A 13,154-nucleotide genomic window follows, 5' to 3' on the forward strand; every position below is an offset into this window, starting at 1 on the left:
TGAACCGGAACAGAGTTATACACACATTTGATTTTTTTAAATTTCTAACTGAATGTGTTCTAATTATCAATTGTCATAATCGTTTACAAAAACAACGAGCTGATCACGAGAATACACAAACTGTGTGTTTGTGTGTGTTTGTGTTTGTGTGTCTGTGTGTCTGTGTTTTTTATTTATTTCTCAACCTGAATATCGGCTATAATAAGCGAAATGAATAAACATTACGATTGCATGTTCAACAATTAGCTTACAGCGGCTACGAAAGGAATCATATTTTTTTATGACGGGATAATTGTGATTATTTTACCCATTGTAATCGTCCGTCGTACGAACGTGTAGTAGTTTTGTGCAATCTTTATCGTGATTTCGAAAAGTGCAATAACTGTAAAAAGTACACGATTCGACAGCTTACAAATCACAGATTCAATTGCTACAATCAAAATAAATTAGCGTATTCAATTAAGTAATACCCAGGCAGGAACTATGATTAACTTTTAGCGTACTAATTTCAACTACGTGGAATATAAATGAGATTATATGTAGCTATGTAAGTACTGTTATAAAATTAATGTTATCACACAAATACAGTTAACGTCTAAGCGATTCGAATGAAGCTGCAAGCGCCATCTCGTGACTGTAGCGTTATATAACGTACAGACTAAAATCTCGATACAAAACGTAGTAGCCGCGTCTTCGAGTCAATATGTTTGCCGAAAACGTCAACGGAACGCGTCGAGCGATTGCTTTTCGAAGAAAAACTGTGAATTAATCAGGGCCTAGCGCGGAATGGATGCTCCATCCGTCTCTGTCACACACGCTGACGGTCCCGTAAGGAAACGAGATGGGGGAAAACCGGGAGTGATAAGTTGTCCGTCCCTCGCGGCAAGCACGCACCGCCAAACGCGATGCGTGCACTTAGCGCTCCGTCTGGCCGTGTTAATTTGAAAAGGATTATACATTAGCATTTTACAATTTCAATCAACGATACATTCCGTGGAACTCATGGGAAATGGACGAGATGCGAATTATAATGATGCTAGGATCGAACGGCTCGAACAGTTATAATGGGCCCGACATTAGAGTGTCAACTCAACTTTGTAGCGTTTTTGCGGTTAATAAACACCGCAAGACGTCAGTATATTTTCTTTTTCTGTCTATTCAAGACTGTCGTGAAGATCTTGGGTTCTTAAGACAAGGCAATGTATGAATTTATTCCAATTCAATTTTTTTTTCTTAATCGAGACAACTTGAGTGACATTTCATAAAGTCAGTATTATATGTTTGATTTTTATTATAAGACTAACAACTAAGAACAACCTTTCGATAAAATATTTTATATTACATAATTTAAATTCATTAACAGGAATTAAAAACAATAAAAATAAATAATTTTTATAGTAACATTTAGTAATATAAAATTGGAATCCAATATACTTGTGACTTTGTTTATACACGACACAACACTAAAACAAAATAGTGATGACCCTTTTAAATAAAGAGGGGTGTATCGATGTTATAATTTAACCAAATTGAAACACGTGATATATATTAATAATGTAACCAAATGAATTTGAAAACTCCGACCCGATAACAAAACGCATCTGCACAAACGATAAAATCCGCTGAATTGAAATGAGCCCTTCGCACAGCGTTGTATCGGGGGTGTACTATCGCAAGCGTTATCTTACTCCAAAAGGCCTTAGGGAGTACGCAATGGGAATAAGGATTAGAGACTTACCCGTACGCAGCCAGAGTCGGGTCGTAAGGGTAGTAGCCGCCGGAGGGTTGTAGTCCCGCTGACGTCCACGCTGACATCTCGCCGCCGCTCTCCTTGAGCGCGTACGGGTTGCTCTGAAAAGCAAGACGGTATAAGCTACAGTGCCGGTATATTCAAATTAGTAAATGTATTATGCAAGTAGGTAAGTCAGTAACGCCTTCACGGCTAAACTATCAAAGGGTCGCAAGTACTTTGCAAGAATGTGTTAACTAAGATTGCGCTTTAAGGAACACTTGATATATTATAATGGAAACGCTTAAAATACACAAGGAAAACAGAATATTTGTCAAGCGCTTTAAGCTTTAATAGTTTCACACATGCTTGAGCTGAAATTCTCGTAAGAACATGACATCACATACATCATTATGATAATAAGAAAAAAAAATGGAACATATTCTTAAGTCTAAGAACATGTTAACCTACAAGTGATTTGTCTGATTGTAATTAATGATTGTTCATTGACAATGATAAACTATCAGTTATACCCTGACTTTGTTTACGCTTTCAACACAGATGTTTATCTGAGTTTTGACTACATATTATGACAAATAATTGATTAATGCATGCCTTAATTAAAAACGATTCGTTTGTATTAAAACTGAGTTTTAAAATAAACCGTGGTTTAATCACAACAGATTTGATCAATATAAAACTAAAAGCCTTCCCTGAGATCGGGATAAACAAACAAATTTGTTCTAACATTTTCAAGTCGTTATTTATTTGACATTCCCGAAGGACTTACAAAGAGGGAATATCCATTTCAAGCAAAGTTATTTGACATTTCGAATGCAATATTTTTAAATCATAATTATGCAACTAAGTTACATTGCACTTCATTTTCTCGTGTCCCCAAATGATTTTCCAACATTTTCAAAAAATGTTAGCATTATCGAATAATTCTATATTGACATATCTAATATAAATATTTCCACCCATACAAATTATCTTTCAACATTTAATAGTATGAATGTAAATAAATATCGTAAGTATAAGCTAAATAAATAACTATTAACTGTATAAATCACAACATAATACAGTGAAAGGGCCCTACAAATGCGTCTTAAATTTAATTAAAGTTAACTCAATAGTCAGATAAACTGAGTAACAACAATAAACGTCCCATGTGTACTGACATATCACTAACGTATTTGCATAATGTATGTACCGGGGAGAGGGCCACGGGGGCCAGAGGGGCCGCAGGGGGGGACCAACTATTAAGTTCTACGCACCCTATGTGTGATAGCTGTTTAACCGTAGTGAATAAGAGGGTCGGTTTATACAGCCCTTGGAGTTATTCGCATACATTAGGAGCAACTAAATTAAAAGTGTGAATGATTTGTCCCGGGAATGAATCCCTTGTCTCCGGAGCCCCCTGGTCCCTTATAAGTAAGGTGTCCTGAATGTGGAGTGGTGTTAGCAACGAGCTCTACGTCTCTATACATTTGTTATTCCCGGTTTTGAGTGAGGATGCATTGTTAGCCTTCCACCCTCTTTCGCGCCTTGATCATTTGATGTCGTTTGTTGCGGATTCGAAAATCGATATATTGCGTTTCGGATTCTATCGGTGAATATTTTTATAAAATCAAACGTTCGGATACTTTAACGTCAATATTATTTCACACTTTTTTTTCTATCGGATATTTTTTAGCATGTATCAATGTATGTTTTTTAAATATTAGTATATTTTACATTTATATATTAAATATATAAATTAATATATAAATTAATATATAAATATATAAATGTATGTCAAATATATTCATATTGCTTTTCATGTATTAACTTCTTATTTTTGGCTGAAACGCGCCAAACTATTTTTTTTTTATATCAATAACGGACTCGATAAAAACAACAACGTATTAATAAATTCTAATTTAAACTAAACTAAAACATTAGAAATTTAAAAATATGATAATTTTACTTTCCATTATATAATTATGAAATTATCTAATAATCAGATGACGTTAAATAATTATGGTGTCATGTTGTATCTTGCCTCCCTATCTAAAACACGAGTTACAGTATAAGCTAGAAAGAGACATAATATGAATTAGTGTCAATTTATTCCACACTTACTAATAAGACGGTCAGGTCTCAAAGCGTCATTAAATACTGTATTAGCTGGTAGGATAATAGGGTAACTATAACCGACATCCGTTTGTTTATAACAACGACAAATTGTAGCCTATTAAGTGCTTTGAAACATCGCCCGAGGAGATGTGGACAAAACGTTTAAAAAAAAATATATCGATATATTTTGTATAGCTAATCTAAGAACGCCTATAGAGTGAATTTGACGTTCAAATTATCATTTGAAATTGGAACATGTTCGAATATTTTTTTTTAATTAAGAATTCATTTAAAGAGTTTTATATTATTAAATTTAATTATGGAACACGCCTTAAACTCAAGTGTTGGTAGGCCTGTGTAAGTGATGCTTTACTTACACAGGTATAGTCTGTTTATTTTTTCTGTCACTTAAGCTAATTTTAGCGGCGATGTCAAAATATGAAACAATGTAACAGCGTCGCAATCACGACTATTGTACCACAGTATAATATCCGTATTACAAGCTGACGGCATTACAAAAGACTACTATAATTCCAAGTGGCAGCTTACAACGTTAATAAATAACTTATAAATATCTTCAGACGTAATAAATTAAAGATTTATTAAGCCTCTTAGTAAAATTGTATGTTCTAATTTACGAACAATTGTTTTGTAATATATTTTGCGTAACAGCTGTCCGCTAAAAATAATATTCGCGCGCTTTATTAGTTATATACGGATGGTGTTTGTAGGTGAGACTTGGAGTCAAAACCTTCATTCAAAATAGAAATTATTGATTTTCAAGAAATATAAAATGTTCGTAAAGAACTTCTTATCCGAAAATACCGACGCAAGAAACCTAGCCTGAAGATTTTCTTTTTTTGTTTCAATAAGTGATTGCTTACTATTCTTTTAACATATATATTATGAAAAAATCTTATTATGAACTGTGTTTTTTTATTGTAGGTACAAATATAATTTAAAATGTAGATCAAATACATCATTTAAATCACAATGGTTTAATTATATATAATAAATTATTTAAATAAAATAATAAATTATCACTGTGTCTCCTTGTCTAAATTATGGAACCGAATTTGATGAGTTAGGTAATTTTCATACACCTGAAACCTACAACCTTTAACACACGAGCATATCCGCGAGCAAAAAGTAGTTTGATATTAATAAGACTATTGTTTATTTACTTGTATATAATTACTTTAAACTGAAAAAAAATTACAGTACGTTTTATTTTTACTATTTCGATCGATATCATCGCGACATGCGAATTCAGTTTAATGATTCTGTTGTATTGAATCGATTGCGCCTCGAGGGTGCTCATTTGAATTTCACGAAAATATCACACCCTTAAGGGTAGAAAACTACAAAAAGGGTAAATTTCCTTCAGTTTAAGCGTTGTTTCATTTAAGCAACGTACTTTGAAAGCCTACATATTCAATGTACCTATATATGTACCTACATAATAGTAGAAGAAACTTTTTTTTTTAATTAATATTTCGTTGATTTTTCTGTAGTATTTAAGGTTTTTTTTCGTATTAAATTAAGTTCTTTAACAAATGAATAATAATTGAAGCAAAAAATATCAACTTTTTTTTTTCATTAAAAGTAAACTTTTTTTGGTCCGTTTACACCTGGCCCTTTTATGCCACTTCTTCACTATATCATAGTAGGTACCAAAATATATATTTGCACTTTTTTTCTTTGATTTTATACATCGAGACGGATCGGCAAATGGCCTGACGAAAATGGTTACAGGTATTCATAATCATTGGCTAAACATCCACCACCATGAATAAAAATATAATATAGTGTTATAGCTTAAATTAAAATAAATCAATATTTTATGGTTTACGACGATTATATATGTATACATAGTGTATACTGCCAGGATATCTTGTACATTTTTAAATATACATATATTGCTGTCTAGATCAATAGACTTTGGGACCGGTTGGACGATCACCATAAAAAGTATTTATATGTATTTTTCATTAAGGAGGTTTTAGTGCTATTACATACTTTGTTGTAATTCGCCGCTAGATGGCACATCTATTTATATTTATACCTAAACCAGAATCAACTAGCAGACCAGTATTGGCTATTTTATTAATTTAAACTTTTGTATCGAATCACGTTAAAAGAGTTTCTATTAAAAACCGTTACCGTTATATTTCCACCAAAATGCCCTAAACAACTGAATTTAAACGTGGAACTAAAATGTTTTGAATTTCGAATATAAATTCGACAAAAAACGGTTACTAGGTAAATGTACCGATTACAGAACACCGCTTATTATAATATATTATTACAAGAACTGATAAATAAGTGCGAACGTGTTAATATTTCGAAATATTCACGTAGACCCCTAGAGACTACACCGGTCCCTCTCACCGTGATCCCATTAGTTAAGATTAAACAATATGAACTGTAGTTTTTCTCATTGCGAAGGAATTTCACATCTAATCGTGAAAAATGGATGCTACCCGATTTCGCGACTGCGTCATTAATTTATATCATTGTCCCCCAAAAATAAGCCAGTGACAAATTCGCAACTCTTTTGTGGGTCGATGTAAAAACTCCTCGTGGTCATGACATGCCCTAACTGTGAGGGATGGAGTCCCTCGTGCGGCCACGTGCCCGCCTGAGTAAGTTTGGCTAATAACGACCGCGTCATCACCGCCGCGATATTAATCATAATAGGAAATGGGATTATGATGTTTTCATTATATTTTCATATGTAGATTTTCCTTATCGATTGATTAAATTCTAGATAAAGTTAATTTTATGTTATGACAGACATTGCCATATGATTATATTATTTATATATGTACCTACTAAGTAGGTTATCATTTTAATAAAATATTTAGCGATATAGTCAATAAGGAAATGTTGTTTATTAATTTACAAAACTATATTTATTATAAAAATAATAATTATACTACCGCAATATATCTATATCTGCATTAGGTATTTGATATGTAGAAAGGTTTCCAATTAAAATAATTAATTTGTGATTTAATGAATTAATAGTTTAATAAAAGCATTTAATAACTGTAAAATAAAACATCAACAATCAGTATAGAACAGGCATTTCGAATCGTCCATTACGTATGCGTTTTAGGTTCTATTAATGACTGCCCCAAATATAAAGAGGTTATATCCATTTGACAGCGCGATAAACCTCATTTATTAACCTTTAAAAATCTTATCCCAACCCCTCTTTCGTACGACTGCATCTAACAATGTTTTAATCAATTCTGCACAGTTTTCGAGTCAGCGCGCCAGAGGCCTTATTACGGCCCCAAATAAATATAAACAGTACGAAGGGGAGGGCCCCACTATTAGCGTTATTCACACGGCTCGCTAGATTTATAAACAAACTTCGTTGCAAAATTTGTCAAGTTGTATTCGAATCGAATGCGTTCCGAAAATTTTAAAATGTTTTTTTTTTTATATTTATAAGTTCATTTTTATTAAAAAAAAGTATTTACATTTGAAAAATGTATTTAACGAATAATAAATAACCAAAAAGATCTTGTTGATCCGTCAATTTAATATTTCGTTAACAAACTTAAATAAAAAAAATACGTTATAAATTTAAAAATCGAACAATTAGCCTGGAACGGAATGCAAAAATCAAATTTGAAATGATCAGAGCGGTAATCACAATTTCATTGCATTAAACCAGTGATAAGTTATTTGACGGTTCATAAACCACCCTCGCAGGCGCCGAGAGAAGGCGCCGCGCCGTCGGTGCCAATGCCAAATCTGTGCCACTCATCATCCAAATCTGGCAGGACTGGCCGACTGGCAGTTAAGGGTCGTTTTACTAGCTCCATTGTATGCATTTTCTGCTTCATAAACTGCGTATAATGAAGCCTTTTCGTGTTTGCGCCAAGTGCCGGATTGGTGGGTGTTGGTACATTGGGATTGGAGGTGAGGCTTTAATGAAATGGAAATACTGAAATTTACTTAATACCAATTATTAAAATGCTCTTTAATTTCGGATTTAATTCAATATAAAATTCACTTAATATTTTATTTTACAGGTTCAATTTTATTCATAAATAAGGTGAAAATAAATTTAAATTGATTTTTTTTAGCTCTGAAAGTACTTTTCTTAATTTTTTTTATCAAAACATGATTCCGATTACGAAAATAATATCTTAACGAAATAATATATATCGAATCCAAAAATAAATTGCATACCGATGTAAATTAATTAAGGGTTTTTTTTCATCTGATTTTAGAATTAACATATATAATCGTTAAAAAAACTTGTATATACACTTATACACTGTCGAAGAACATATAATTACAAGTTAAAAATAACTGATATATATTGTTGATAAAAGATATAATTTTGATAAATTTCTGATTGTGTCACATTTAATTAATCCGTTTTAAATATCGAGGTAAGTTTTTATTTGCACTAGCAACTCACAAGCTTAATTAACCTCTTTGGTTATGTACTATTTTTGTGTGAAAATTGTTTCACAAGTTCGATTTTCAAGTCCTAATTTATTTTTAAACTGAACGTTAATTTTGTTAGGATAGTATGTAGTACCCAATATTTACTCCTAATTTTTTTTTTCTTTATTTCAAGAGTTTTGTCGCTAAAGCGACTATGTCGCTCTGTTAGTGCACAAACGATGTATATACATTTCTTAGTAATAAGTTTATGGTCGTTCTATCAAAGCTTGGTAAACTATTTCATACAATTGTTTTGCAGAGTTTGACTCAGGAACTGATAAAATGCTATTACACTCGCCATCACTCCTAATTTTTAATACATTTTATTTAGTTGACGAGCTAATAATCTCATAATAAATTAGTGTTCACTGGCGTGTCAAAAGAGCATACCAACTTGCTTCATTAGAAGGAACAAAGATGTTATGTCGTCATGGTTTTAAGCGCTACAGAAGCTACGGAACCTAGATTCATACCATAACTATACAATAGTTAACTTTACCTAAGATCAAATTAACTAATAACTCTTTGGTCATAAAAACACGTAAAAAGTCGCATCAAATTATACAAACAAACACAGATGATAAGTAATGATTCCAAGATTTTGTTGAATATCGAATTATATTTCAAAAATACCAAACGCGCCTGTCATGTTGATAGCCTCAGTTTAAACAGCGTGACAGCACGAAACACTGGTACTTCATTACTTAGTATAAAATAAATTCTCTTACCGCTGTCAGTATGTATGCTTAGATCTATAAAATTACGCACCAGATTTTGATACGGTTTTTTTTAATAGATAGAGTGATTCGAAAGGAGGATTTTTGTATATAATACATGGGAAATATAGTAAAGAAGCAAGAAAAAATCTGTAGTATATACCTGTATATACCTGATACCAAATCAGCATTATGCCCGTGCAAAGCCCAGTCGCTAACTCTCTAGTATATGATAAAACTATGTACATGTATTTTCAATTAGGTATTCTAAAATGACACTTATTAAAATAAATATATGGAATATATTGCGTTGATGATGATTTTCTTTGTGGCTTGGGAAAACGTTCCATGTACACTATGTGTCTGATGAAAATCTGCCACGCAAACTTCCACAAATCAACTAGCCAGATTGATGAAATAAACTCCAAGTGTCCTTACTATACCAGTTCTCCGGTCAGTCTTGGGATATTTATGAGATTATTTAGAAAAGGGTATTTGTAGGTATTTTTTCAATCAATCTCAAAGGCAAATGTAACGATACTTGAAGTGAAAAACAGATTATTATTCACTATCGTAATAGCATTTATAAACAGTACCTACAGTACCTTGTAAGGTCGCCCACTTTGTAGGTACTCACAGCTGTAAACATATATTTTTAATACTTATTAAAACAATACGAGAGGTATCTAATATCTATGTTTTTTTCTAAGGTCAACTCGCAATAAAAGTGTACGATATATTAATATATAATTTCAGAATGATGACGTATCCATGATTGAGATTTTTTTTTGTAACGCCTAATTGAAAAACTATTAAATTAATATGCGTATAACTTATACCGGAATATGCCGCGCGATTCCGATAAAGCTTTAGTGACTTAAAATATTAGTAAATAAGAAGCTGCGTTTCGCTGTTTCATCCGTTTTAAATTTAGTACAATGACGTGATTGGTTTAAATTTCAAGAAAATATGTATATCTATGTAGCTAGGAAATATTAGATATATATTTTTATTTATTCCACACAAAAATCATCTTTGTAGACAATTACATGGTTGAACTATGAAAAAAGTGTCAATTTATGAAAACATAGTCATCCAAAGAAAGAGAGATTATGCAATGGCTATCCTAGCTAGGCTAATTAAATAACGTGTGTTAAAGATAGTCAGCTCTCTCCCCGAAATAATTAAAATACATTAGAAATATTACCTAGGTAGTTTAATAGTAATCAAATTATTGTTCCACATATATAACAAATATAAATATCATCACTGAGAAACTATGCTAAAGAGATATCAATATATTTTAATAATAATATGTACGGACCCTTTGTCATACTAAAAAAAATGAAAGTCACAAAATACGAATACAATGAAAACTTTCAGCTGTTATCTTTTTATTTACAGCAAACCGAGGGTAAGTGCCCTTAAAACTAAAAAGTGCTGTATTATTCATGTTATAAAATAATAATGATACTGAGCACGACTTGCAAAACCTAAAAGTGAATTGTAGCGAGTAGAAAAAAAATGACTCTAAGTGGATAAAGACAAAACGAAACAGTCATTTCATGCTGGTAGTGACGCAATCGTTTCATCGGACGCGAATTTGGATCTTATGATTTGTCTATTAGAGTCTAAAATCGTCAGCGATGAGCACGTGGCGAACTCCAATAAAACATTCCCCCAAATAAGCTATGAAATGAGCGTCAACGGGCGCCGGCTCTCGGGTATGTTACAATTATTTGATCGTGGAAGCATAACAATTTTATTTTACGTTTTATTTAACATTTATATCGTTACGGCAATTTCACGGGTATCAAGGAATCGCTAGGTTGTGATTTAAACAAAATTGCTCATTTTCCACTTCGTTCGCGATGCGAAGGCGATTCGGCGGGTTAATATTATTTTATTACCCGTGATATTGTATTACCAATCGAATAAGTTTTTTAACGGCGCGTTTTTATCGCGAACGTTCGATATTGGAAATTAAGTTGTTTGTTTTCTCTCGTTAGAGTTTTATTGGTTACCGTTAATCAGCAAATTAAATGAAATCGTCACGGCTTACGTTCATAATGCTACGTGCATAATTGCTCGAGTTTAAAAACACAAACGATGGTATGTTTATATTTTACACTTATTAATAATATAGCAATATAACTTAGCCCCTCTGCTGTTCAATAATTGTTTAATTACGCCAGATAGTAATTAAACCCTTTATTATCGGCTCAGACATATCCCGCGTCCGGACGTCGGTAATCGTAAATAAATAAACAATAAACCAGGATTAAACGAGTCAATCGGAGCTAAGGACGCGGTCACGGTTACACCCAAACCGACGCAGCACGACGCGATCGTTCAGCGATCGTAAACTCTCGCAATCGTATCAATTAGAACCCCGAAACCGATAAAGCTCCACTTTAATTAGGAGAACAAACAACAGAAGGTCTTTAATGAGAGCGTGCGGGATGGCGGGGGCGAGCGGGGGGCGCGGGGGACGCGGCCTACGCGATCAATTATCGAGTCTCTCTGATTGATTCGTCGCGCCGACGCGCCTCCGCGACGACGTTCGTCGACACCTCAATCTAAATCCGCACACGCCGAACCCGAGCCGTCACCTCTGCCCGCCGAGCGTCCCGCTCCACCGACCACAAATTATACCTGTTAAACTCGACCTAATATAATCAATCGAAAACTCAACCATCCGAACTAATAACTCGAAATAAAAACTCGGGCCCGTTCTCTAATAGCCGCCGAGAGGGTGAACGGCTGAAAACGTATAAATTACCAATAAAACGAGGACATTAAAAACCATTTAGAGATAGCTATTACGGAGCGTTATAAATATATTGTATAAATTAATATATTATTTTGATAGTGGAGTGAATGTTGAGGTGTCAGTGTTAATGGTCGGCGGGGGGGTCGAGGGAGCGCACAATGCACCCCCGGGGCGCTTTGTTATCCTGGATTCCCTGGCCGTGACATCTGTCCGAATCGCTACAATAACTCGCAAAAAACGCAGTCGAAATTTACCAAATTCGAAGCGACGCGGGTTATTTTCCGCTGAATATAAAATATATTGTCTAGCGCGACATCTTCATTGACGGTATTGTCGCCTGTGCCGTGATCATTTATTCTGCTCTAAATTGGGTCTCTGTACCCCGGTGGTCCTGGGACGGGCAGCAATTACGCTGTCATAATATTATAAGGGTCTATAAATTTCACCTATTCAATGCGTTTTCGAATTCTGCGCTGAGTCTATGTCAAACGATTCTGATTTTACGTTTTCATAGTAACGGAATTTTTTTGTTAGCACAATACGGAATAGAATAGAATACGTTACATTGAACGTAATATAGAAATTAAATGTTTCGATTTCGCTAATTACGATGCAAAATATGTTTGAGCGCGTTATGTTTTATGGAATAAATTAAAAACTTGTATACATTAAAATTACATATAATTGCAATGTTTTTATGTTTAACGTAAAAGTTTCCTAGATGTGCAGCATTTTACTTTCACACCAAGAAGAATTTATTTACCAACCAATTGAAAATAATAAAAAACAAATTGTCTGCAACAAAATTGATTTTCCTTCCGCTAATCTTAAGAGAGACTGGACCACTTCACTATACATTTAATAGGGGTTAAAGTGTACAAATACACCCGCAATCTTTATTCATAAAATCCACCCATAATACATAGATACACAAAATACCACTCGAGTGTAAAAACACAGAACCAACTACTCTACGTGCTAAAAAAACGTGCTAAGGTAATCTTACATCAAGAGAATCAAAAAGACAGTCGTAAAATAATATATATATTCGACAAGAAAACTTTAATTATCATTTTCTTTTTAAAAATACTTTTTAAATTGACTACATAAATGACTGTTCAAAGGTAATTAAGTTACCATTGCAATTACGGAAACGAAAAAGAAATACATGTAATTATAAATTTAATTACAGTCGAGATGATACGTTAGAAAGTGTTTCATTATTACAAAGAGCGTCTTATTTTGATTACCAGAATAATTAACATGTAAGTAATACGATTATAAATACGATTAAATTTCGAATAAGTTCACTTATTAATCGCTTTGAAGAACATTTGTGTTGAAA

At 33.2% G+C, this 13,154-nt stretch overlaps 1 protein-coding gene across 3 annotated transcripts in view; it reads right to left on the minus strand.

Moving 5' to 3' along the window:
• Positions 1 to 13,154, minus strand: part of LOC124543105 (homeobox protein araucan-like) — a 125,864-nt gene that overhangs the window by 15,948 nt on the left and 96,762 nt on the right. For all 3 annotated transcript variants that reach the window (XM_047121152.1, XM_047121153.1, XM_047121154.1), the window contains exon 3: positions 1,739 to 1,851. In XM_047121152.1, coding sequence (XP_046977108.1) covers positions 1,739 to 1,851 — 113 coding nt within the window. The remainder of the gene's footprint in view (positions 1 to 1,738; positions 1,852 to 13,154) is intronic.

This window comes from Vanessa cardui, chromosome Z (assembly GCF_905220365.1).
Source record: "Vanessa cardui chromosome Z, ilVanCard2.1, whole genome shotgun sequence".
NCBI classification, from domain to species: Eukaryota; Metazoa; Arthropoda; class Insecta; order Lepidoptera; family Nymphalidae; genus Vanessa; species Vanessa cardui.